Raw genomic sequence first — 27,762 nt, forward strand, 5'->3', positions numbered from 1 at the left:
AGCTTTGGTTCCTGAGAATAAAACTGTTTAGCTTTGGTTCCTGAGAAGCTCACCACGGATTTAAACAGACCCTTTCTCACGCACCAAAAATGTGTAAGCACACGTAATAAACACCTTCATATGAGACACATTTCTCAGGAACACCTACTGACGCAGCTATTACGTTTATTTTCCCTGTTTGAAATTAAACAGCCATGCTCAAGGCAGATGTTGAGAGGGCAGCCCAAAGCAGGCACCAGCAGGTTCTCCACCACGAGCTCTACTGTGTCTCCTCTTAGACACATTCAATTTCTCTGTCTCAATTTCTCTTTGTTCTGTGTTCAGAACAAAGACGAAAACCCAGCGAGGCAGGGAGTGCCTGGACTGGTTTTAAATTGAGGAATAATTCTTTATCAAATTCAGCATGGTACATTCCTCAAAGAGCAATGAATTATAAGATTGAAACATATTTATATGAAACTCAATGCCTGCTCCTCCTGCTGTCAGCACCAGTTAATACCAGTTCATCATAGATGGAGAAACTGGTCCAGACCCCAGTCCTTCCAGGATTTTAGAGAGTGGGAAGGCAGGTAGTTTTCAAGGACAGGTTAGGGCAGAGCAGCAGCCCCAGTCTAGAGCCGTGCCCACAAGCATGCCCTGACCCTGAGGTCAGTTGCCCACATTTCTGGAATAATCTGGATGACGAGGTCACTCTGGGTTTTAACTCACACAGCAGCTGGTGCACATCACTCCAACCCCCACCCACGGAAGCAATCAGGGCCCAGGCTTCCTGGCAAAGCTGGAACAGCAAACCCTGGGGAAAATACCAGCAAAACTTAACTTTAAGCAGCTCTCGTTCAGGCTCGCCATGAGACTAGAGGAGCTCCCAAGATCCCTTCTGGGGCTGCGTGGTGGGTCAGTACAATGGAGCAGAGCCAACACATCTAACTCATTTTATTTTCTCCTTTTCAAGCTGTCAAGACCCATAGACCCATTAGGGGAGGGAAGGGCCCATTTTCCTTCACTTCTCACCCCAGAATTCCTAAAGTAAGGTACCTTTCTAAGCAAACCCCAGTGATGCTGAGGGGCCAGGACTTACCTTGTTTCTGATGCAGCAAGTGTAGGGCACCCCACAGGCCAGTGGGCCCGGCGCCCCACAGTTGTGGTACACATTTTGGGACCAATCTTTGTAATCTTCTCCACCACAGCACTTAAACTGGAAAAAAAACAACACAAAACTCAATGATCTTAAAGGTCTTTTCCAGCCTAAATGGTTCTATGATTCTAAAAGGTAAAAGGGGGGAGAAAATCGTATCTTGAACTCTTTGAATAAGTAGAAAACAGAGTTAGAATAAAATAATTTAAAAAGCCCTGAGCCACCCAAAATATCTGTCCTTTTGTCAGCAAGGCACATATGAATGTATATGATAGACAGAATTAAAAAGAATTATGGATATAGGTGGCACTCCTCCATCACTCATTGAGCTGTAACCTGGGGTGCCAGAGCAAAGTACCGGTGGCTAAGTTCCACTTCCCATCTTTTGCAAGTTGAAAAATTATCTTTCCAGGTCTGGACATCACTAAGCAATGTTTTTAAATTCATTCTGTCTTGACCTGTAATAAATTTCTGCAGTTGCTTGAAGGATTATGACTACATTTCCAACTGGGTCTCAAAGACAAAAGCATTGCTATAAGGCATAAATCAATCTCACCAAAACATTGTGGGTGTAATTTAGAAGAACTGAAATCTGACAAACAAATACTGTAAGTTTATGCTGACTTCATACAAATATTCACTTTATAATTTAAACAAAGGGAAAAGCAGCAGTTCATTTAATCAGTAAGATGTATATTGGCTGTATGTATCCATAATTTTGGGCAGTGCATGGAAATTTTAAAGCATTATGAAGTCTAATGACAAAATTTCCTCGGGATGGTTTGCTTTTGACAGACTTTCCATGCTAACTTTGTTTTTCAAAGCAGGCTGCCATCTCCATAACGATGTCCTAAAATACATGTAACACTTCCTAAGTTAATTTTTTTTTTTAATCATTATTTGGCACAGTCACGGACATCACATGGGCCCTGACATCACATTTCTGAACATTTTCTGCTTCTTCCATAGTCTCTGAATTGCATGGCAGAACTCTTCAATAACCCAATAAACATTTCAACAGACCAGCCTTATTAAAAAAAAAAAAGGCCATGAGTCAACTTCACATGCCATTAAGTAATGCTCAGCTGGGCTCAACAGCATTTCTGAAGTTTAATTACAGGTATATACACTTCCACGGGCATTTCCTTCCAATAACCACCTTGTTAGAGAGCTCTCTGGGTGCCCTCGAGTGACAACACAACATGTTGTGTTCTAACAGCCTAAATGCCACCTCATTGCTCTTTATCCAGTGCCTCCTGTTAACAAGATGCTTCTGAATCTCTTGGACCAACAGAAACGCTGAGTGTAAGCCCTCGGGTGGAATTTAGGCTGAGCTTGTCTGAATCCAGCTGTGGGGCCTCCATAAGCCCACGTGTTTGTAGGATCTGACCTTGAGCATCTGAATTGCACCTGCCAAGGCAAAAGCTGCATTTTGATCCCCTGGTTTTGCAGTGATGTAGAGGGTTTTAAATGCCAGCTGGAATGCTGGGTGAGGCCTGATCTCAGCGACACCAGAACAGAGACACACGAGATCCCACCCCACTCATCAGTGAGAACTTGATTATCACTTCACTGGAAAAACTCAAAGCCGTCGCCGAGGACCTGCTGCATCTCGGCACCAAGTTAGTGCCAGGGAAAAAACCCAACAACAAACCTGCTTTTGAACAGAATCCATGATGTTCTTGAAGTCTAAATCATCATAGTAATTCTCAATTCCTCTTCTAATGTTATCATTCAAAAACTTGATTGTCTGAAAAGCAAAAGGAGAACAAGATTCGTGGGTTGCACTCAGAAACAAAATCAGAAGAGCAGGTTAAAGTGACAAGTGTAACTGATGGGCACAAAAGAAAAGGCTTTTTTCTTTAAGGAAAAACAAACCCTAGTTAAAAACAAATCTTAGCTCAGCCCTGCAGGGACCAACCATCTGTTCTTTCTTATGGAAGCAGCCACACTGCTGGGTTTGTGATGGGAAGTGCCAACAGTGCGACACTTCTCTTCTCTGAGGCTCTCCAAGCACCTCCCAGACACGGTCCCATTATACCCAGGCAGGATCCCTCCCTCTGGGCACTTGGGATCCTCACCACCACTTGGGTGACAGAACAGTGGATCTTGGGTCTGCACCACACCCCGAGCAACAAAAGTTGACCGTGTCACCACCACCTTCCATAAATTTTATTTTCTGCGAGTTTTCCACTAATTTGATTTTCCGAGGAGTCCATAACTGCCAGACAAGGAGCTTTATTTCACTTTAAGCAGGAAAAAAGTGTATCGGTACGTTTTACAGTGGTTTCTTTGAGAAATATGGCAGTGGATTGGCAGATATAAGATGGTATGTCCTCAGCATGGCAAATTAGAAATTAAAGCAAAAAAACATCTTTTAAGTTCAGAAGATGAGGACAAAGGAAAAAGTATTTGGTTTTCAAGACCCAAGATCATAGCACAGCAAAAACAGAGACTAATCATAACCGGAATGTAACGACTTCCCTTTCAATCCAGCTGCTAAAATGCCCAAAGCTAAAAATCCTTATAGGTCAGAAAACCTGAAATACACCTACTCGTCTTCTCAGTACTACAAACTGCAGCACTTCCAGACAAACCAGAACAAAAAGCATTAGCACATTGGTGATGAGAAATAACAACTTGCAGGACCATCCTGACTGGCCAAGAACCTCATTTAGACCGTACAGATCTGAGAAGGCAGTAGAGAAAGAAATGGGAAAAAAATCAGTGAGACATGCAAGACAAACAGCACCTCAATAAAGGCTGCTACCCTAAGCTTTTATAAATACTTCCTTGTCCTCCCTATACTGACCAAACTTCTCCATTAACTTTGAAAAACAATGAAAGAAACCTGTCCCTGAGCACAGCTGTCCCGCTTTGGTCCAGCATGGAGTAAGAAGAAAGCACCAGCCAGAGAGAACATAGTACTACCTCAAAATACAAAGTTATTATTTTCTTTAAAAAAATCTTTTTTTAAGTTTGGTGGGGTTTTTTTTAACATCACATGTATGTACAGCTTTTGTGGAAAATGAGCTTGGTAGTATTGGGCTGGGGAGGGAACATGTCTTATTATTCAGCATCTCCTTTTAATGCTCATATTTTGCCAGATTAGAAAAATAAGTCAAAGCACAGCAATCCAGTACTTGCCATAGCGAACACATTTATGTTTTAAAGCATTTCTAACTGAAAAGAATAGTATGCTGCTTTCTGTCTAGAAAAATCAAGGTTTTATTACAGTAATAGCATGCTAGTGAATGATGGAGTCTCCTATACAAATTAGTTACGTTGCTTATGGATGTGGGCAGGGAAAAGCAGTCCTTTAGGTAAGGTAAAACATTTTGGCCACTAAAAAATAAAGTCTCCAAATCCATCTGGAAACTTCCCAAATCAGCAGTCAGACCCAGACGGCAAAACAGAAGAAAGCACTTTGTAATACACAAAGAGCTGGAAACCCGTTTTGCCTGTACTGCACACTCGTAGTTACCAGATTTTCTTCAAATTCTTTAATCTGGAATTCATCTCCAGAGCAGATGAATGGCAAATCCCACCACGATGAATGGCAAATCCCACCATCGCTGAACCCTGAAGGCCCTGAAAAGCCTGGACCTGTCTTCAGACCTCCATCAGTTACTGCCCAGTGACAATTTTAACACCAAAAGGTGTTTTATATTGCACACCTGTAACTTCATGGATCTTAAGTCATGTTCTCCGTGATCAAACCTAAACACAAGGAGCTCACCTGGTTTCTGAAGATCAGGGCCACCACTCCACCGGTCAGCTCGATCAGCAAGCAGATACCAAGGATGTACATGAACTGCAGAAAAACAAGTGCAAGTGAGTCATTAGACAGAACAAACCCCAATTATTCTTTCAATTAGTGCCCCTAAGTCTAACATTCAGTTGCCAAGAGATTTGGCTTTCAGCAAACGAGACGGCATTTTAAAAGAAGATACGAAATTATGGGTCTGTTCTTATAAAACTCTACATGTCACGAGAAAGCCTTTTTTCCTCGCTTGAGTTATTCTGGGTTTTGCCCAATTGACAAACACGTTATTTGTCTGCTTTGAATGGACTCAAAACCATTAGATGTATTTATCATGCCAAGACACTTCTTTCCACAACAGCATCCCAGAGAAGCACACTGATGGACTGCTATAAACCACACCAAACTTCATGTTTTTATGTCTCCTACAAAACCAGTGCTTACCTGTTTGCTTTCAATTAGTGGGTGAAACAGCACCTTAAGATAATCCAAATCACCTTCTACTAAATTGCCAGTGCTAAATCAAAGCAAAGTTCCAGGTTTGGTACCTTTCAGTGTGTTGCTGTACACATTTATTTGTGTGTGTACCTACACATGCTCACAGATGCACTCGCACCACATGTGCACCCATGGCTGCTCATCAAAGCATGCACAAAATATGAATAACATGAAGAAATCCACAGCACCATGAGATGGCTGCAAGGTACCAGCACTTGAAATGTTTTTCCAATGCTTCAGGCATAAAAGATGGCTGTTATGTGAATTTGGGTCGCTGTGGAACAATGAACTTCATCGGGAGCGGAGTTTTATGATCCCTCGTCTGAAAATAACCCCTAATGCTCCCCTCTGAAAGCTGGTTTAACTTCTATGCGCTCTATGCCCAGTATCGGTGTCATGAATTCACCAGACAGGTATCTTTTCTCCTGCTAAATCTGGAATCAGCCTGAGAAGCAGGAATCTGGGACCGGCTTTGTTAAATACCCATCTGGGTTTGCTACCAGAATGGGAACGGAAAACGTTCTCAGCATCAGACACACCACCACACTCAGTGTGAGAGAAGTCTAAGGATGGGATCTCAGTAGAATTCCAGCATAACTTCAGAATCCATCATTACTTCTGGCTTTGGATGTTGTGGTCCTGCACAACATACCACGTATTCAGCATTTCATTAGACTGAACTGGCATGACAAGGCCAGGCTGGATTGGGTTTTGAACAACCTGGTCTAGTGCAAGGTGTCCCTACTCATTCCAAGGGAGTTGGACTAGATGGCCTTTAAAAGGTCCTTTCCAAACCAAACTATCTATGATTCTATGGAGGTGAAAAAGATGTTTTCACACTTTATTTTTAATTAGTCGCATGTGCAACTTCCATCTGCAACCACAGCGTTATCCGGGAATTCCCCTAAAATTTACTCTTTCAGAGGCACTAGAGAGAAAAACCTTGTCCCTTTCATTTCGCCCTCAGGGCCCTTCTCTCAAAGCCCCAAGCTACTCAGCTAACCTTGTACCACACATTTCCACACCTACCCCTACATTCCACTTCCCGGGGAGGACAGACAGACTCCAGGCACCACTAGACATCAGCCTGAGCCAGGGTTTCCTTCGTGAGCTGCTTCCTCCAGGTCCAAATGAGAAGCCAGTGTCAAATGGTATGTCAACAGCTGAGTTTGCACAACATACACTCTGACTGACAATAATGAACATTCCTGGTTATTTTCCATAAAAAACTTAACTACTGGGAAGCTGGTTTTCTCAGCACAGAGGTCAGACTCTCGCTCGTCTGCTCCCTGATGGAGGGACCACTTGCCATTAAATTCAGATTTACTTAAAATAAAGCAACTTCATTAAAATATTTTTCAATGCAGACATAGTTATGGGGTGTGAATTCAGAGGGGGCTGAAGAGTGGAAGCAACAAGCACTGGAAATAAGGAATAAAAATCACAGCACTTACTGCTTGCAGAAGGCATAAGTTGTCTCTTAAGGAAGCCAGCACACCCACAAAGGACACCAGGAACATTACAACGCCCAAAAGTATTAAAATAATTGCTGGGGCTAGAAAGGCACTTTCTAGAGTTTTGTACTTTTGTCTTTCGATTTCTGCATAAATCCCCACGGCGAGGACGAGGGCTCCGATGAGCTGGAACAGAAACAGAGGAGAGCAGGGATGTTACTCCTTCTCCCAGTAAACACTGAGGTGACATGCTGTGAGTACACAGGAGCCTGGGACTGCTCACTTCAGGATTCATTATAAACAGTGAAACACACAAAGCAGAAGTTTGGATAAAGAAAGGAAAAAGACAAAGGCAGAAAAACAGCTGTGTTACAAAAAAAAAAAATCAAACTTGTTAATTTCAAAAATATATTTTGTAATGTGTTAGCGTGCTAGAAGTTAAACAAACTGAAACATACAGCACTGGTTGAAATGTAATGTATTACTCATCTGAGATCACATGTATGACATATATGAGCAACTGCCATGGCATTAATGATCCTCCTTTGCGTGTCTGTCTGTCCTTCTCTCTGTGTATGAATATATATCTATAAATAGATATATATTTCTAAGTTTCTAAGCCCATCTGCAAACAGCTTATCCATCCCTTCATACCAGCTCCTATCACATTTAGGCTCAGTAAACACAGCCAGGTATATCCTGTACCTCCACTCCTGCCATCAGGAGAAAGGCACTGGATTAAAAACAAACAAAAAAATCCAAGTCTGAAGTTACATCACGTTCTTGAGCAAGTACCTGATAAAGCCAGAAGTGAAATAAGAAGAAACATATTTAGTTTAAAAAGGTAAAGATATTTCAATCAAAATAATTAGTTAAGTCATTAAATCACTTGGTACTAAGCCTATGGCAGGCTGCAAATCACTTTGAATTATGCTGAATTAATTAAAATAAAAAACAGCCCACAATACTTAATCATGAAAATTGCAGTGGAAAAACTTTCCTGCTGACTCCAACAGCCAGATGCATCCTCAGGGAAGAGACCAGATACAAATCAATCATTTTGGCAATGTGATAAACAACATTCCCCTTTTCTGACCTGACATTTCCACGGGTCTGCTCCCTGCACACCAACGTTTCTTAATTATACTTCTTCATTTTTAATTTCACTTCTTAATTTTGGATATGACATGGTATATCCCGGGCAAAGGGCTAGGTGAACACACAACATGATTCACAAGAACATGAGCCAAACAGTTGAAATACTTTTTAAATTATGGGATATCTTAAAATAATTAACAACATACTGGAAATTCGTGACTTTCTAAGGGAATGAATAATATCCCCAAAGGACAATATGTGGGACATGCCATCAAGTTGTCATTTAAAAAGAAAATTCTCAGAAGGGCTCAGTCATAAAAATAAATATACTGAACCTATTTAAAAAGCAACTTAAAATTTGACAGGAGCAAATTGAGAGTTACTCCCCCTCTGACAAATGCAGAAATTGTGCTGTAATGATGACAGAAGAGAAAACACGCTGGACAAATAACAGGTAATAAAATTACCACTTATATGCTTCTACTGTAAAACTGTAATTGGGTTTATTTTTTATTACTAGATGGTCCATTTGTAGTGTCAGCTTCATGCTTTTAAAAAATGTGGTGATTTGGGTAATAAATTATTGATTTCTTTTCAAGCAGATGACAAAATAAATCAGTTAGAAACTTTTAAATGCAGCTCTAACAGTTGAGGAAGGAGTCTCAGCACCATACAAACCTAATACAGATTATAAAACTGGGGACCATACTTGCACACATGACTTGGGAGTTATTGTTATTTTTTTTTATTATTTTAAAAAACCAAAACCGGATTCTCCTGCAAACCTGAAATGCCATTAACAACATCAACACTAACTCTTGCCTAGAAAAGTAAAAAAACCCCAAACACTGGACATAAACCACAGCTATTAAAGCTTGAAGAGGATTATCAGAATTTCAGAAGAGCATTGTTTCAAGACTAGAACTTTTTACTGAACTTTCTTTTTCTTAACCATAGTTTTCTCATCAAAACATTAAAATTTCAGAGTTTTTTGCTTGTTTTAGAGATTCAAAGGTGCCTGTGAGTAAAATACAAGACACATTCCCACTTCAAGAGCTTAAGATGTATAGACACATATAGCATCTTCTTGTACACATATATGCTCACCCCTTTTCACTTGCACTTTTGTTCACACAGCCTCCAAGATCTATGCTTTTATTAGGTCCTACTTTTTTATGCATTTAATAAAAATCTTTTGAACCTTTAATATGGTCAAGCCAACAGCAGCAATTATTTATGACAAGCAGATGTGGTAACTTAGCAGTCATCCCATCCGAGTCTCCTCTCGGACCTGTGCTCTCCCTTCCTGTGACTGGGGCTGGAAACACAACTCTTACGTAGGGAACTCACCGACACAGGGGCTGTTTACATCCTGCATCCTTCCTAACAGCTCCCAGTTTGGCAATTCCAGCTGTGTACACAGGAAAATTGACTGGTCTTGACTCACATTAAATGACCATCCACCAGCAAATATGAGGGGATTTCTCTGGGGCTTTTGCATGCACAGAAGCTGCTTTCCCAAGAGAAAGCAAAAGTATTTATTTATTTATAAGCAGAGGTTTTAACCCTGTATTTACAGTACTTATTCTTAAATAAAGCAGCTGCTCAACAACAGCACCTTCTGTTTAAAATGCTGGATTTTGTTTCAGCCAGGCGAGAAAAATTACATTACAGCTTCATTCACCAGCAGAAGAGTTACCTGGAAAAGTTATGGGGACAACTAGTTTTTTAAAAAGTGCCGGGTTAAGACCTACGAGAAGACACAGGGCCCTTAGCAAACATCCCCTCTGACACTCCCAGCAATGCTTTAATTTCCTCTCTGCTTTGGATAAGGCTGATTATTTAGTTCCTGGTGGTTTAAAACCATCCTGGGGATTTGAATCTGGGCGTTCATCGCTCGTAATGTACCAGAGAAACAGCTACAGCAGGGAGGGAATCGAATGAACTCAGCATCCAGCAGGTCAAAGCCCCAGACAGCAGCAGAACATCACAAACCACCCGAAATTTAAGCAAGCCAATACTCCACAGCCAAACTTTACTTCCATTTACACCAATTAAAAAAACCCTGAAAGCAAAAAAACCAAACAAAAAACCCCCAACAAAAACAAACAAACAAACAAACAAACCCCAGCAAACACCCAAACTCAGCAAGAATAACACAGCTGAAAAGAGAACCAGGCGAGTGGCATTTACAGCTGATGAGATCTGCCTCGCTAAGCTGAAATAAAAGGGAATTTCGCGAGCCGAGCCCACAGGCTGCCCCTCACACAATGCGGGGTGTGTTCGGCCCCAGCACCGGGACGATGCCCAGCGCCAGCCTTCCTTCCCCCGAGCAAAGGCCAGCATTCCCATCCTTCCTTCCCCCTCCTGCAGCCCCCATCCCTCCCCCTCCCTCTCTCCCTCCCGGAGCAAACCATCTCCCCGGCAGAGCCGACAAATGGAAGCTCTTGGTTATAAACAAGGGCAGAGCATTGAAAATCCACAGCGAGCAACTACAAAGAGTAAATAAAATCCTCGGGCTGCCTGAAAGAGGCTTTGTCCTCCGCGGACGCCCCGAGAATCGCTTCAGAAGGGCCCTTTCTCTGCCACCAAATGAATGTTCACATCCCACCACCCAGGGCCCTTGGTGCCCATGGAAAACGCGGAGCAGACAACGCGCACGGCCCTTCGCAAAGGACTCGCTGCAAAAACACGGGTGGGAAAATAACACACCAAATTCCTCTCTCCCGAAACTCGCACCTGCGGAATAGCCGCTGTGGAGGAACGCAGGAAAGTGTCAGAAGCCTAAACCCAAGGGTTGTCTTGTCTGCTAAGACAGACAAAAGATATTCAAGATCCCTCAAAGCCTGAACTGCACCCAAACACTTCATGTTTCAATCTTTTTTTATTAAATCATATCTTTAATCAGACACCTACTATCAAACCTGGTGGATCTAAAGGTCTCCTCCCACGCAGTGCACTAAAAGCTTTATGATCCCACTTGGCAAATACTGTGTCAGACAGAAACAGACCAGCCAAACAAGAGCTTAAGCAGCGTTTAAACTGAAAAGGCCAGAAAGAAACCCCGCCTGAGCACCTCCTACATTAGTACAGCCTGGAGCCGGCATCACCCCAGTATACCAGAGCCTGAAAAAGCACCTTTTAAAATCATAGTGCTTACAAAGGGTACTTTAAAAGAGCCCCAAGGGCTCCTTCCAGCCCGGGAGGTGCCTGGTCTGGGTGGATTTGCCACATGTCAGAAATCAGTGGTCGCAGACTGGCCTCTGCGACTTAATGGCTTTATCCAGCACCTGGATGAGGACAGCAAGTGCCACACACCTGTAATTCTACAGCCTCGCAGCCTCATCCTGCCAAGGCTCGGGAGAGGGCTTATCCCATACACGGGTGAGTGACGTTGTAGGGCAAAGGCTCTATCTGCCCACCTCTCCTGGAGGAAAGAGCCGCATTTTAATACGCGCGCGGACGATTTTTACCTGCCCAACTTCCAACTCCTGCAGCTCCCCATCCGCCAGAACCAGTTCGTCAGTCCCTAGGGAAGGTCGGGGCGCTGCCACGGGTGTGACACCCGCCACCTCAGCCGCGGAAACATCCACCGACTGCCAAAGCCCGGGGCCTTGCGCGGGGGGACCCCGCTGCCCGGGGGTTCGCGGGACCGCGGTCCGGGACTCCCCGCTCCGAGCCGAGCCCCCCGCACAGCCCCGCCCGCCCCCGCCCGCCGCTCACCCAGAAGAAGGTGGAGTAGGTGATGAGGGTGAGCTTGAGGCAGAGGTAGGAGAGCCGCCCGCAGTACCGCGCCTGCTCCGGGTCCCCCGCCGCCATCCTCCCTCCCGCCCCGCGGCACCTGCCGCCGCTCCCGCCGCTCCCGCCCCTTCCCGGCTGGAGCGGGGCGGGCCCGGGGGCGCCGCCGCTTCCGGAGCGGGGACGCACGGGCAGCGCAGGGGAGGGAGCGGGGACCTTCGGCTGCGGCTGCTGCTTTCTTCTTTTTTCGCTTTTTTTTTCTCTTCTCCCCCGGCAAACGCGCCTGGCCGCTCGATCGGGGTTAACCCCGCAGCTGGAGGCGGCAGGAAAAGCAGATCCGGCTGCTCCAGCGCTGCCAGAGCCACGCGCGCACCCCCAAAAACCTCCGGGGTCGCCACTGAAACAGCCCGGACAAAAACACTTCGGTGGGAAGCTCCTGCTGCCCGTGGGCGCCGGGATTTTGGGTCGAGCATCCGTAAACACGGCAAAGCAGGATCCCTGGGCGCTACGCCGGCACGGTGGAGCAATACCAGGGCATTTACCTTTCGTTGTAAGACCCACGCGATTGTCCAGCATGTCCTGCAAATAACAACAGTTAATGGGCGTATTGCACTGGCCACATTTTCTGCCTGCACCGAGGTTTATCCACGTCCCGCTGCTGTGACAGTGGGACAGCGCTGGGTCTGACGCAGCGATCATGAACTGCAAACGCCATTCATGCCTCCGAGATGAAATAAGCCCTTTCAAGCCCGCAGCGCTGCACTCCTGTCCCACAAAGGGCTATTTTTCCCCCGGGGAAAAAAAGTCTCATTCAAAGTGGCAGACAACTGTCACAGAGTTGGTTGTTGCATCCTGGCCCGGAGCAGAGACAGATGGCGTTGAAAATCAGCGTCTGGTGTCAGAGGAGATGAAGTGAGGCAGCATTTGTCCTTAAGTTACCTAGGAAAGCGACTGGAAAACCTCCGAGCTGTGTACGTAAAACTGTGTAAGCAGTCAGTCACACATCATTTCGTCAGGTCATACAATATATGTGCTTCTGGGAAACAAATAATCCAGCCCAGGACCCAACCGGTAGCTCTTCACCTGTAACGTTTCTGACAATAATACAATGCCCCAGAGCATTCATTCTCTAAAATATCACAACTTCAATTTTCAAACAGATTTGCATTATCCCTGACACTTACAGCGATGTGCAGGCTGGAAATCACATCACATACCGTGTAGGTGCTGGGAATTAAAGTCTGCCACAGGTTCTTCATGTCTCATGGTTGTCATTCACATCCAAACATGTTCCTGTCACTTAGACATCTTCCTTGTTTGAGTATTTAGTTAAATTAATAGTTTTGGTGTGACTTTCTTAATGCCTTGCCTTTTTATTTGTGCTGATTTCTGCAAATAAAATTTCAGGGCATGTCCAGCTGGATGGGGAAGCTGATTAAAAGGAGTGTCCGTTTTCCTGTTGTTTTCACCCTGAATGGAGCCAATGCATCACAACAGGTTCCTGTTATGAAACTGTATGAAAATAATTGACTAATCCCTTCCTTTGCCTGAATCCCAGACATCGTCTGTATATTGAAATGACAAGATTTCTGGACACAATTAGTACAGTTCAGCAGCAAACAGTGGTTAAAAGTAAGATGTTATGAACTGCCTGTGGTGCTGAGGGTCCTTCTTGGTTGCGTTCTCTCCCCCTCAGCCCAAGGCAGCACAGAACTGCAGTTTTCCAACAAGGAGTCTGGCATCTCTGCCAGCATGGAGGCAGATCCTGCATTACAGCATCTGCTCCCTGGACCACCCAATAGCTCAGCTAGTGGTGGTTTTGTTCATGTTACGGATCAGTAACTTCCACATTTCCTCACTCATCTCCAGGGCTACCAGGGTTGTCCTAAGGACAGTCATAAAAAGCCATAGATTACAGAACATTTGACTCAGGGAATTAGGAGCACTGCAGAAGAGGAAGTGAACCCACAGTTAGCCCTGCATCAAAGTGTGTCAGAAAGACCCAAAGCTTTTCAGAGCTACCAAGAGGCATCTTTCTGCTTCCTTCCAGCCCATGCCTGGCTGATAAAGCTGCAGGCCAACTGCACTTTTCCCCACCCAAAGTGGATGCTCATGGTCCTGCTCTCAGACCTGTTCCCTGGACAAAGGTTCTTCCTCCCAAAGCAGAGTTCAACCTGCAATACAATTAAAGCCTCTACTGCCTGTATTACCTTGTATTATGTTTTCAAAACAAAAAACATCCCTCAATCACCTTCTTGACCTTGCAGACCTGCATCTTTTGTTTGCACCTCTCACCCTTTGCTCAGACCTGGGATCAGTGACTCAGCACAGGAACGTTTGGCCTTGAACAATCCTGCCCATAATAAAAACAACTGTGAAAACAGCCAAACCCAAAAACCTTTCTCCCAGATAGTCTCCTTCTCTGGTACAACTCCAAAATCATTGGAGAGACGGGTTTTAACCACAGTCCCAGGCACGTGCAACTTCCCTGAGGAATTTGGAGCCCACCTTTATCAAAAATCACTCCAGTTTTCAAGTCAAAAGGCTGAGTCACTAAGTCACTGGCAGGGCTCCAGGATGATAACCTTGTCAATGCACAACCAGCAAAGGAATAAAAGGTGTGGGTGTGGATAAAGGAAAGTAAATCCCTCCTGACTTGTACGATGAAATATTGACCAAAGGGTGACTGCTCTCCGATTATCACCCGAGTAACAAATCAGGAAACAGGGCAGACAGTTCAGAAGAAGGTTCCTAAGAAACCTGGGCACTCTGACTGTCTTCAAAGTCAGCCGAGAGAGGTTATGGTTTCACCATTGAAAGGTCAAAAAGTACAGCCCTTTTCCCAAGTGCTTGCTTATGTTTTGCTTTCCATGACTGATAAAGCGCTTAAGCTGCGCTCCCAGCTAAACATATGGAGGGTTTTACTCAGATTCTCCTTTGAATTTGCAGAGATTTGAGAGATGAAGAAAAAAAATAATCTGAAGAACACTATTAGCTGTTGAATTCATGTTGCAAATCAGGAAGAGCCCTCCTGGACTGTGTATAGAAAGTGAAAGGTCCATAAGCTGCTTAATGAGGTGTCAGCGGAAGACTTTGAAGAAGAGCCTGGAAGAGCTTTGCAATGCATGCTGGAAGATATGGACAAGTGTGTTTTTGCAGTTTCTGGGTAAGGAAGTGAGTGGAATTGCCTGCAGGAAAGTGAGTGGGATTGCCTGCAGGGAAGTCTATTGTGAAGAGAAGGAGATATTATATGTAGTACTACAGGTATTGATTTCTTAAAAAAACAACATTTGGGCAATACCATATCTGCTTTAAAGAAGTGCAGGTGTTAGGTGATGGGTTATCTCAAGGTTGCCTCCAAAAATTAATGAAGGAAGGAAAGAGTCCAGGCTGAGCTGGTTGAGAGGATCCTGAATGGATAAATACTGCCCTGTTACAGGAGAGGCTGGCACAAGCTGCAGCTCCGGGAGCTCGAAAACTACTGCCCTCCCAGCACCCTGCGTGCTTCCCGAATCCTGAAAGCAGGTTTTCATACCTGAAGCACTTTCAGCTTCCAGGAGAGCAGGCACGAGCCAGTGCCAAGTACTCTTGGAATTCTCAACCTCAGTGTGTTGCTTATGTTTCTGCTCTGAACTTTAGAGCTGGCAGCGAACAGAGCAGAGTGCGTGCTCCGAGCAGAGTCAGGGGTTCCTCTTCCCTGTGAGGACCCGAAACTTCTGCTTGTGTGAGGGCACTACACTTCTAGAGCATACCCTGGGAAAGGGGATGCAGCCATCCAAAGAGAAGGACCTTGCTACATTGCGTTAACTGTAGCTTCTCTCTTGCTGTGAGAGCTCGTGGGAAAACCAGGGAGGGTCCTGGAAACTCAAGGATTGCAGGACTGGTAAATCTGGCAAAGTCACTACCCTTGCACTTACGCCTGTAAAATCCTGATACAGCAGCATGACCATTTCAGAGGTTATTCAAAACGGGGCGGGGGGGTAAAACTTCAAGTACCACTTTGCCACATTTCATTTGATGTCAAATTGGTTGTTTAGTTTTTCCCCAGAAGAGACTCCACCTCCTTTCAAAGTCCCCTTAAAACCTGTAGAGATTTTATCCCAGCGCGACTCCTGCCTCGCGTTTAGTAGTTACACAGGGAAAGAAAAGCAAATGTCCTCAGTCCTGCTGCAGAGGATTCAGACACCTGGTTCTTTGGAAAAGAACCCTTTCCCTGCCCTGGAAAAGGATTTCCACTTGGATTGAAGTGTTTTATGGCTTGATACTTCTACTTATATTTTCTTGACCCTAAAAGTAATCTAAAGGAAGACACTGCTTGTCACTGACTGGGAAAACACCTTCCTTCCCTCTATCTTTTTTCTTCCTTTTTAGAGGAAAAATAAACTTAAGGAAGAGAGTTGTTTGTTAGGTTTTACTCTTCAAGTGGAGGTTAAAATGCCAGGGAAGAAGGAGGACGCCCTTGGCAGCGCTCATCTCCTCCTGGAACTGCATTGCATCACTTGGAAAACAAGATGAGAGGATGAGACACCTCAGCCTGATTTCTTTTTAACAGCCCTTTAAGTTACATGCATGGAAATTCATACCACCAGCATCTACTGCAAGAAAATGAGCAGATGCCAGAAGATTTTCCTTTACACTTAGATGAAGAAGAGAACCACGGGCATGTTGTCTGTTTTTAATGCCAGCAACGTTTCACAGGCTGAATCCCTCGAGGACAGTGGCAACCGGACGTGGGTGACCCAGTTCACCCAGCCGGGATGGAGAATTGCTTTGTGGGCTATCACCTATTCCTTCATCGTTATCACATCCATCGTTGGCAACGTCACCATTATCTGGATTATCCTTGCACACAGGAGAATGAGGACCGCTACCAACTACTTCATTGTGAATCTGGCTCTTTCGGATCTGCTGATGTCTGCTTTCAACACCATCTTCAATTTTATTTACGCCAGTCACAATGTCTGGTATTTTGGCGAGGAATTCTGCAGGTTTCAGAACTGGTTCCCCATCACTGCAATGTTTGTGAGCATTTACTCCATGACAGCTGTGGCTGCAGAGAGGTAAGAGGAGAATGGAGAAGATAAGGTCCAAAAAAATCCCCTGTAAGTCATAGAAAATCACTGCAATATTTTGTGAAATTGGCCCCCATGTACTGTGTCAGATGCCTTATCAGCAAAGTGGGAGAAGTGCCAAAGTATGGGGTTTGATGCTAATTATGATGTGATCTTCTGTTTTATCCCTGGCCTGAATCACACACAAATCTATAACAAGTGGAAGTGGCTGGTATTTTGTTGTTCCCACATTATTGACCATAAATTGTTTCCCAGTCATCCTGCAAACTCTTTTGTGGGTTTGGGGTGGGTTTTTTTTTTGTTGTTTGTTTTTTTAAACCATCAGAAGGATATTTCCAGAGAAATGAGGATACGCTGTGGGATGCTGAAAGTACTAGCATCCTCAGTCCTGCTGTGAGCCCAGCAAAACACCAGAAATAATGGGAATTAGATCAGAAATGGCAGTCTGCTCCCATAGTTCACTAGAATGACTTATTCCAAGAGGGAGGGAAGTAATAACAGTGATTTTGTTTGACTTCTGGGGTAATTTGGTACTTCCATAATATTCTCTTCCATCTGCCAAGTCACTTTTACTTGAGCTTAAATTTGTGGAGTCTGACTGTGTTTACAGCTCATTGTTAAATAACATGGAGCTGTTTTTCTTTTAAATAGAAAGTGGCCAAAAGTTCGTGGGAATTTCCTCCCTTACAAGCAATGGTGCATACAAGAAGTAGAGGAGGTTAAGCTCCCTTCTAGGCTTTCTACCCTCCTTCCTTCCATCCTTCCTGTCTTCCCTCCCTTACTTCCACTCTCTGCCTGGTGCCAGGAATATTTCTGTCTTTTCCATACTGTGTCCCTGCCACAACCCCACGGTGAAGGTCTTCCCTGGGACAGCCAAACCCAGCATCGAGAAACACTGGCAGTCCTTTATCAAGCCCTGCTGTTGACTTTGCAGTTTCCTTCAGGTTTCCTCTGTTCCTTATCAAGCAGGGCCCTTCCAGCTCCCTTGGGAGGGGAACCAGTGTCCCTGTGGAGCCATCCAAACAGCGCTGCTCCCTGAGTTTTCGGGGTCACTTCCCTAACTCCTGCCCTGCTCGCAGCTCGTTCACACCGGCACACCCAACCTCGGGGAAAAAATCAATACACAAATCGCACCAGATAAACAAACTAGGAGAGGAATGAGGGCTTTCCTCTTTGGTTAATTCCTGCTGAAACCCGCGCCGGAACTGGGGACACGGCACAGGACAGGACAGTGGCCCCTGCGGCCGCTGGAAGGAGCGCTCACAAGCACAGGGATAGGGATGAGTGACGTGTTTGTCAGTCTGCAGCTGTCCAGATGAAAGCAAATCCCTATTTGGAATCAATGGCAACTCACTTCTAGACTCAAATACACTTTTGCTGCTCCTGGCTTTAAATCAAGGGTTGTTGGTAACTGCTGCTTTTTATACATGTTGTCTGCCAAAGGATATTATTTTTTAAAAGCCATTTCGACCTGTCCTCACACCTGCCTGCTCTTGTTCCTTAGGGATTTTTAGTGAAAGCACCTATACAGCCAAAATCTCTTTAGTCACGTGGCACAGACCAGAAAGAAAACTTGGCACCTCACTGCAAACCATATTTAGCTATTCTTTCCTTAGCCTTAAAATAGACCCTGACACTGTCTCCTGGAAACTCGCCACTTCCATTTATTGTTATGAGAACTTGCCCACTCAGGCTCCAGTGTTTAACTTCGATAAAACAATGTCTTTTGAAGCAGTATATTGTAAGGAAGAAGGCTAAGAAGTGACAGCTTTAATTCATCTTTGTCCCTGTGGAAAAGTCCCTGGTGATACTGCTCACCGCTAGCTTTAGGATCGTTCTTATTCCCCATTCCAAGCTGTTTAGGGCTTAGGATCACTAAACCTGTCCTGGAGCAGCTCTTTCCACTGCAGTGCTCCAGGCACAAAAGTAGTCTATTGGTTTCCCACTCCAGTTAGCAAAGGCTCCTAGGACCTGTTTGGAAAGTGTGCAAGCGTGCCCAAAATTGTGTTTTGTCTATATGGGATGAGGACCAGAGAAAGGGTGCCACGACTGTGGTCCCAGCATCCTGGGATGTCACATGGAGCAGGGCACAGAGAGAGAGAGCACAGGGAGCAGGGGGGCAAAGGCAGTGCTGCCACACAGCAAAAGTGGCCAGGAGATCTCAGCAGGTTTGGTAAACCTCCCAACTTGCAGGACCTCGCCTAAAATCCCAGCTCACCTCAGGGGTGCACCCCTGGCTGAGTGGAAAGCCCCCACCCAGCAGCCCTGTAACACCTCTGAGGTGGGCTATGACAGCACAGGGACTGGCATCATTTATTCCCAGGACTTGCCGTTCACCGAGAGCCACAGATCATCATTTCAGGCACTTCTGTGGGCAAATACTCTGGACAATATTTACTGGATTCCTTCCTGACCAGACTCGAGCACTGTATAACACTGCCTACAGCAAGCTAATGAAAAGTGAGGTGACATGAAAATTTTATAGCTAAATAAGGCTCTGCTGCCGTGTGGCCCTGGATCACTCCCTTTCCTGCAGAGCTCCCTCCCACTGGCCTGGCCAAGGGACAGCACAATTTGCTATGATTTTTGCTATGAAAACTAGGAGGCAATAGGCATTTGCCACTCTATTTTGCCTTTGTAACAACCATGACAAAGAACAGGGGAAGCACGACAAGAAATGCATAATTGATTATGTACTAGTTACGACACTGTGTGTTTCCACACACGGAACTTAAAACCAGAGAGTGCCCCGGGCTCGTGAGTAATCCAAGAGTCAGAAGTGCCATGAGGGCTCTGAGCAGGTGTGGGAAGGAGGGGTCAGCACTTCCCTTCCACTGCAAGCACAAGTGCTTGGGCTTTTACAGACAGAGGTGGATAACACAAGTTTTCCACAGCTAAAAATCAGTGGAGAAAAATTAGGCTAAAGGATACTCAAGACCCCAGTCTGCTCTTGTGATACTATGAGGCATCAGAGATCGGCATAATTAGGAGGAAACAGCATACTTGGCTGTGCTTTTTTTGGTAAGGAATTCAAAAAATTAATTAAAAAAAAAAAGAGGGAGAATACTTTTTACAAGGGCCTGGCGTGACAGGACAAGGGGGAATGGTTTCACACTGACAGAGAGCAGGGTTAGATTGGATATTAGGAAGACACTCTTCCCCTGTGAGGGTGGTGAAGCCCTGGCACAGGTTGCCCAGAGAAGCTGTGGATGCCCCATCCCTAGAAGTGTTCAAGGCCAGGTTGGACAGGGCTTGGAGCCCAGCTCATGTGTCCCTGACCATGGCAGGGGAATTGGAACTAGGTAGTCATTAAGGTCCCTTCCAACCCAAACCATTCTGGGGTTCTATGAAAAATTCCATAAGGGGAATATTTGCAAAGACCATATGCAGAAGACATAGATGACTGTTTCCTCCCCAGACCAGAAGCATCCATCCCCACGGGTTTAATAAATCCTGCCCTAAGACTTGCAATCATTCTCTTCAGAAAGGATTCAGTTCCATGATTTATGGCCTGGAACCTATCAAAATGTCTGTATTAATAAAGCCCACTATACAGTCCTGCTGAGTTTTTACACTTGCTCTATGTGCTGTATAGATTACCAATGCAACTGTAAAAGCCTTACCTATGTTTCTTGCAGGTATGTGGCAATAATTCACCCCTTCAAGCCCAGGCTCTCTGCTGCAAGCACCAGAGTCATCATTGGGATAATCTGGCTGGTGGCATTTGGGTTGGCCTTCCCACAGTGCTTCTACGCCGAGATCCTGACAGACAACGGAACCACGAAATGCATCGTGGTCTGGCCTGACGACGTTGGATCCAAGCACCAGCTCACGTAAGAGAAACAATAAAACCCCCAGTTCAGGTAGAATTTAACTAAGGAAATTAATTTCATCTCAAACTGTTGGTTATGGGGAGTGCTGGGAGAGAGGGCAGGGGAATAGAGGGCTGGGCAGCCAATCTATGCTCAGTTTAAGCCAGCTGTGGGAAAAGCTCCCAAGTGATCATGGTTCAGGATAAAGAAGGGCCATGTGCCATCCTGCCCTGCTTTGAAAGCTGGTCATAAGGTCTAGAAACCCTGAATACAGAGCTTGGTGGATTTAAGAGAAAGCAGCGTGAAAAGTCTCTAAACAAGCAATAAATGCTGGTTGCAAAAATTTTGGATTTTTTTCCTCCCTGGGGCAGGAGGAAACTAGGTATCTTTAATGCTGAGAAGCCATGTAATTAGTTAAAAATTATGCTGCCTTTTTTGGGGGGAAAAGGAAAATAAAACCTGAGAGGAGCATGCTTCAAACATCCTGAGGTTTTATAGCCTGATTTATCTGAGCACACATCTGCGCTCCCAAAAGTTCCTAAGCCTCACAGAGATTTCCTCCTGCTTTTAAACAAGATTGTTCAAACAGATGAAACAACCCATACCTCACATGTAGGGGATCTGCTGTGATTACTCATTATTCAAAGCATGTGATACACAGAGCAGTTTGAGAAATTTATCAAGCAAAACATATTTACGCAAAGTACTAATGGAAGAACTGCAGAAAAGGAACAAATCAATTAATAAAGTGGAAACGACTTTTCAAACCAAACCCACATGCTAAAGTCCCTGAGTTCACTCTGCACTCTGAATCCTTTTGCCCAGCTCCATGCACATTTTTCCTTGCTCAGTCTTAATCTCTGGCAGACAGCTGGATGCCTTCTAAGGTTAAGTTATTACCAAACTAACAGGTTTTCACACTAATATGTGCCAAGTTCCAGGAGCTTCACATAATTTTGGCCAAGCTGCAGCATATTCAATCACTGATAGCCAGTTGTCCCCAGTCTCCAGAGTCACAGAAGAGCAAAGAGTAAAATCAGGCTCACATCACGTTGGGTGATGCTCCTCTTGGTTGGTACCCCTTGCACATGGTGCAGAGCACAGTGTGCCAGGCTCCAGCCAACTGAGAAAGTGGGAGAGTAGATAATCACTAATAGATGAGTCACTGATGACTATTTCATTCAGATGAACAGTGTGAGGTTTATTTCTCCCACATTTGGTTTGGGAAGGATTGAAACAAGTTTCCCAGCATGCCAACGAAATCTCTGTAGGCTGGAAAGTCTGGTCCTGAACATGGCAAATAGCAGGAGCAGGTTCTTTCTGGGATCCCCAGCTGAAGAGCAGCAGCTCCTGACCACAACACTTCATTCACTCACTCACTCACTCTCCCTGAACAGCCTCATATCTGCAGGTTGCAGCATCTCTCCTAGAAAGGAAGTTGGAAGCACTGCTCCCCAGAAATCATACTGAGTGACGGATTTGCTGGGACAGATGCCTGCAACACAGATCATGGAGAAAAAGCCATGTGCACCCATTCATGTGCTAGTCCAAATAATGAGGGACAGAAATACTAAAAAACCCAAAGAAAACCCAAAAGAATGGAGAACTGGGTTCCGCTGTTGACTGTGGGTCCTCCGAATCCTTTGCAATTGAGTAAAACCAGCCTTCAGGATTTCTAGATAACAGAACAAAGGAAAATCCTTTTCTGTGGGAAAAATGTGTATCATTATGATTAGAAACAAGTAAGAAAAACCCCAAACAATGCACTGTGACTGCTAGTGCCTGAGAAATATTGGATATGAAGGGAATGAATCCACAGAAGTTTAACCACAATAAAGAACCTTAACAACAGAGGGGTTTTTTTTCTGGTGACAAGTTAACTTTGCAGTGAAGCAGTAAAGCTACAAGACTAAAAGTTCCTTTTTGCACATGCTCAAGCTTAGCAATGGGATGTATGCTTAGCTTACATCCTCTCCTCCTCCCTGGATGGGAACCCTAAAAGGGCTTTGCTGCACTCCACACACATCATTAGACCTTCAAAACCGGCACTGCTATGAGGACAACTGGAAAAGGTGGAAGACAGGCAGGGACAAACTTGCCACATTTCACAAATACAATATTTTTCTATATGCAGCCAGTGCTCTGGTATTTGCAGCCACCCCAAGGAGCAAACACCGCCGAGGGCCCCAACACCCATTTCAACAGTGCTCTCAAAGCAGCTGATGGGGGAGTAACCCCAGAGCCTTGTCATACTGAGAAAGACCATTTCCACCCACCCAGCCTTTTGGGGTCACTGCCAGCAGCATGTGCCAGAGCCCTCCTGCCTAATCCTAGTTTTCACACTGTTTATGTTAATTTGACAGCTGCTGTAACTGAGTGAGCAGGTTGTTCCCTTCCCATAAATGGTGCTTGCTTAAAATAATCAACCCCCAGCACGAGGGAACCAGCAGAAGTTTGTGGGGTAACATGGAAAGCTGGGAAGGGCTGAGGTAAAATACAGCTGCAGGAGATGCCAGTGCTTTCAGCTGGAGCAGTAACCATTAGCCTGTTGGTGATATGTAACTGCACACACAAATAAAAACAGCCAGCTACACAAAGACAGCAATATCCCTTCCTCACTCTCTGCATCTTTGTGCACACTGTCAGCAGCCTTTTGCTGTCCCCGACCCAGGTTTTTTCCACTCTTGCCACTATTGCATTCATCAAATTACTGTATAATTTTTGGACTATTCCTTTTCCATTCCTGTGATTAAAGGCTGAGAGTCTCAGCCATCTCTCTCCTGACTGCAGTGGGATAGCAAAAATCAGTGCACGTGACCACAGATTGTAACCTTCTGATAAAAGATAAATTATGTTACTCTGTCTTGAAAGAAAAGTGAATCCAGCCCAAGGACTCCTCATCACACCACAAGAGAGATGAGCTTTTGCTGTTTACAGAAGTCTCTATTACAACGTTTGTAGGCAAAATTTCTGCTCTGTGGTTGAAGTTGATGGGAGCCAGCCATACATTTCCAAAAGACAATTGCTGAAAGAGCCCTCCTAGAGCTATACCGACTGTGAAAACCTGCTTGTTCTTCTCTTTCAGGTACCACATTGCTGTGATCGTGTTGATTTATTTGCTGCCTTTAATGGTGATGTTTGTTGCATACAGCATTATAGGAATCACTCTGTGGAGCAGTGCAGTTCCAGGCAACCACCTCCACCGAGTCCGCTATGAACACCAAGTTAATGCCAAAAAAAAGGTCAGAAGTGAAACTTAAAAATCATTCCCCTCAGCACACCAGCCCTGCTGGCTCCAATTCCAAAATGGAGCTTGCGGCGGGTACAAAATCTTCTGGGATTGGGCATGAAAAGTTAACAAAATATTTTGGGCCAGGGGTAAAGAGCATCCCCCAGCAAGTTTGAAAAAAATGGTGATTAGATGCACCAGCCAGCCTTCAAGGAACAAAGGCTCACAGGAGCAGCCCAGTTCCCAGCAGTCCTTAGAGAGTAAAGCCTGGTGCCCAGTGAGTCCACACGTTGCAGGATAAACCAGGGTAAAACTCTTGACAGGGTGAAGAGGTTCCAATGTAACAGCAGTGTTCTCATTTCCCTGCACATCTCTCTGATGTAGAAGCAAGCAATTCCTCTGCAGGACTTGGTGCACCAGGAAACATTTGCTCTCACTCCCTCCCTGTTCCCAGTTTCCAACACCACAGCTAGTTTCTTTGCCATAGCAGCCCAGCTCTACATTCCACACATTGCACTTCGTGAGGGCAACCCAGACCCAAAACAAAAGCAGCACTTCCCATTGCCCCAGAAAGCTCAGGCAAGCACCCAGAGGCCCTGGAATAACCCCCTGGTTTTGTTTTCCTAGTTTGTGAAGAGCATGGTGGTAGTGGTGATCATTTTTGCTGTCTGCTGGCTGCCCTATCACATATACTTCATCCTGGGGAGCTTTAAGGAAGACATCTACCAGCAAAAGTACATTCAGCAGGTGTATCTTGCAGTCTTCCTCCTTGCCATGAGCTCTACCATGTACAACCCCATCATATACTGCTGCCTTAACCAGAGGTGAGTAGTGTGCTCGTGTGTGCACAGAGAAAACGAAAATCTCAGCCTGAAAAAGCATAAACCTCTGGAGGAGAGAACAGCTGTGATTTTCAACTGCAGTCCATAGGCTGAGTGGACAACTTAATTTACACTTTGCTGATAATGTGAGATGGGGCACCCTCTGAGCAAGATTTCAACTCGGCCCTTAAGATTTTCTGCCTCGGAATAAAATGCAGGCAAGCACATGTAAAATCAGTGCAGCCACATTTGCACCCAGTTCCACACGCAGACTATCCTACTTCCAAGGGAGGAATCTGTAATCCCTGCAATGCATCTGCTGAGCTAACGCTGGGCTGGCTCAGCCACCTGCTCCTCCCAGGTCACCCCCTCCAGCACAGCCCTGAGCCCCCCACAGCCCTGGGGAAGCAAGAGCAGCCCAGGGGCGTCCTGCCGCAGGTCCCATCCCGGCATGCACGAGGGAGTCCCCACGAGGGAGCAGCTGGGAGAGCACAACCCCATCATGCCAAGAGATGTCCCTCTTGCTCTGTGCTGGTGTGTCGGCATGCAGAGCGTGGGAGCTGCTCCAGCTGCCCGTGGATCTCCATGCCAAATCCTGCATCCGTAGCCCGCCTCTCCCTTCAGCCTGGCTGCATGCAGTTCGAGGGTAACCAAATGCTTAACTCCAGAGGGATGCTGAGAGGCTCGTTTCAAACAAAGCCCTGCCTGTAAGCTTGCAAAAGAAGACAGTTTTGCAGCCCTTCTAGCCAACCTGCATTTAACATGGAACACCCAAACATGTTCTCTCCCTCCTTTCTCAGAAAGCAGACAGCTTTCTCATTTAATAATTCATGTTTTTTTAAAAAAGCTTCCAGTGGGTAAACACACATATTTTCCTCAGATGCTCTGTGCCTCTTAAATGCTGTTACCAGCATAGTATGGTCAGCATCATCTACTGAGCACATCAAACAGCCTGCCATTTCACTGATCTTATATATTTACTTAAAATATATGGAAATCTGATCATAAACTCCTATTGCACCTCCCTCTGTCATTTTAGACATTTAGCTCTTCCTTTGATTTCAACAGAAATTTTTTATTTCCATGGTCATCCACAGGTAGAACCAAGTCATGAGTTTATTCATTCTCTGTGCAATTAAAAAGATCATTTCACCACTTAATTTCTTTTCTCACATTTACAGGTTTCGTTCTGGTTTCAAGTTGGCCTTCCGGTGGTGTCCGTGCATAAAAGCAACTGAAAAAGACAAACTTAAACTTACGTCCCCATCTCTTTACCAGACAACCCACAGAAAGTCAAGAACAAGCAGTTTCAACACAGGAACTCAGCTGAATGAGAAAGAGAAGACATCATTTACCCTCACCCAACTAAAGCTCTGATTTCCTCCTTCTGGTTCTGGCTCTATCCTCACACACCATGTCAGGGCAGCAGATTTGTAGAAGCCCAAGGCAGATTCTTTTTTCTGGAGCAACTGTTTCCTACAGGACTTCTTTAGATGCCATCAGTATTAAAAGCAGCCTGATGGTAATACTTCTGTCCATGTAGGTCCAAATATCACCTAGCTATGGATGTAAGTTTAGCTCTCCCATACATCAACAACTGCAATACAGAACAGAGATCATGCCCATGAGGTCAGAAGAGCAGCAGACCTGAGGCAGCGCCCATCAGTGGAATAGCAATTATTCTCTTCCACATAGTGATCTCCTGCCTTCTCTTCCACCAAGACACTTAAATCTGGAAAAGAGGTGCTGGGGCTCATCTGGCCCAGTTTGGATGGACCGCTGGGGCTGTGTGGGCAGCTGAGTCCCATGGCTCAGCAGCCCCAAGGCTGTGGATCAAAGTTTGTTTATATCAAAGGCAAATACTAACACCTCGAGACTGAAAAAATCAGGCCTGCCCTGAAAATTTTCTGAGTTCTGGAATTTTCATGTCTGCAATTTCCTCAGCACTGTCTCTCATGAGTTAAAAGAGAGAGACAGTTCCTTAAGACATCATCATTGCATGGAGTTCTATAACCTTGTACCAAAATACAATGTCATTTTCCTATTAAACTATTAAACTCCTATTAACAAGTGATTCCTCCTTCACATAGTTAATTGTGGAGCCTAATTTGGAGAGTGAGGCTCTCTGAAGAGTCAACAGCCAGGTGTGGGCTGCCCACTGGTTTGGTCAGTGCTCATGGATCCAATCTGAATCCTTTCCCTCCTTTTAGTCCTAACAGCAGCCTGACCCATAACTGCCTTTTCCCAGATAGTCCCTTCATCTTCTCTTCCAGACTTACCCCATATTTATCCTCACTGCTCTGTTCTTCTCAGATATGAAAATAAAGGCTGAAACATGTAATCTTCCAAGCCTGAGGCATTACATGCAGGCATGCAAAACAGGAGGAGCTGAAATATAAACATTATATAAAAGTAATACAGCATTTAATACTGGTGTGATAAGTAGCACCTCACAATCACCTTCACCTCTCACAAATGGTTTGTAAAGAATATCACAGAGCCAAACCTTAGTGATTAAAGCTCCTATAATGTCAACAAGATCGTTACCTGAAATATTCCCCTTTGCTCTGTGAAAGTAAAACTACAAAGTGCTTCCAGGCTTAAATTCTGCAGTAAATCCAGAGAAATGATTTGTGGCTTGAACTGAAAGAGTACTCAGGGATATGATTTTCCCAAGCCTGTTTCAATACAGGAACCAGTAGATATATCTTCCTTGTCCACTTCTCCACCTCTCTGGCTGCTGTGGAGAACAATTATGTTATGCAGAAGCCCAACAAACTTGTCCCACTAATGGGACAATATTGCCCAGGGCTGTATGCCCTTCTGGAAAAGTTCACTATTTTATGTCATTCCAGCAGGTAGTTTCTAGTCCAGATGTTACCTGTCCAGCCCTCCTACCTGGCCAGCCTGCTCCTCCCAAGGCTGTGCTGCTGGTGTGTGCAGGGGGCAGAGGGGGAGCAGGAAGAGGCATTTACAGGCAGCCACCAAGTGAAAACCATTTGGGAGGGATGCTCTGCCAGGCACACATCTCTGGGATCAGGCTAGAGGTGGGCAAAGATTCCTGCTCTGAGGAACTGCAGGACACCTACAGAGTTCACTATATGATATACATAAGCAGTACCTCCCCCTGCCCAGCTGATGT

At 45.1% G+C, this 27,762-nt stretch overlaps 2 protein-coding genes across 4 annotated transcripts in view; one reads left to right on the forward strand and one right to left on the reverse strand.

Annotated features, from left to right (window-relative positions):
* Positions 1-13,067, reverse strand: part of TSPAN15 (tetraspanin 15) — an 18,186-nt gene extending 5,119 nt beyond the window's left edge. For 2 of the 3 annotated variants that reach the window (XM_027693072.1, XM_027693074.1), the window contains exons 1-5: positions 11,672-11,776; positions 6,851-7,036; positions 4,875-4,949; positions 2,790-2,885; positions 1,079-1,195 (exon numbers count right to left, since the gene is read on the reverse strand). In XM_027693072.1, coding sequence (XP_027548873.1) covers positions 1,079-1,195; positions 2,790-2,885; positions 4,875-4,949; positions 6,851-7,036; positions 11,672-11,767 — 570 coding nt within the window. In that variant the 5' untranslated portion in view covers positions 11,768-11,776. Of the gene's footprint in view, positions 1-1,078; positions 1,196-2,789; positions 2,886-4,874; positions 4,950-6,850; positions 7,037-11,671; positions 11,777-12,903 lie in introns of those variants that run through there. The other variant, XM_027693073.1, reaches the window with a different exon arrangement.
* Positions 13,068-16,348: 3,281 nt separating this feature from the next.
* TACR2 (tachykinin receptor 2) lies at positions 16,349-26,163 on the forward strand. Its single transcript, XM_027692942.1, has 6 exons — positions 16,349-16,746; positions 20,397-20,591; positions 23,656-23,812; positions 24,427-24,623; positions 25,802-25,912; positions 26,103-26,163. The coding sequence occupies exons 1-6, from the start codon at positions 16,349-16,351 to the stop codon at positions 26,161-26,163; spliced, it is 1,119 nt and encodes a 372-aa protein (XP_027548743.1).
* The last annotated feature ends 1,599 nt before the right edge of the window (positions 26,164-27,762 follow it).

Source organism: Neopelma chrysocephalum, unplaced genomic scaffold, assembly GCF_003984885.1.
Source record: "Neopelma chrysocephalum unplaced genomic scaffold, ASM398488v2 Primary Assembly neopelma1_89, whole genome shotgun sequence".
NCBI lineage: Eukaryota > Metazoa > Chordata > Aves > Passeriformes > Pipridae > Neopelma > Neopelma chrysocephalum.

Bases quoted from the DNA above. Each gene is read 5' to 3' on its own strand.
- TACR2 (XM_027692942.1), top strand. From the start codon at position 16,349: ATGTTGTCTGTTTTTAATGCCAGCAACGTTTCACAGGCTGAATCCCTC. The intron at 20,592-23,655 runs GTAAGAGAAACA...CTTCTCTTTCAG, and splicing joins GGATCCAAGCACCAGCTCAC to GTACCACATTGCTGTGATCG. The intron at 25,913-26,102 runs GTCAAGAACAAG...TGTTTCCTACAG, and splicing joins TACCAGACAACCCACAGAAA to GACTTCTTTAGATGCCATCA.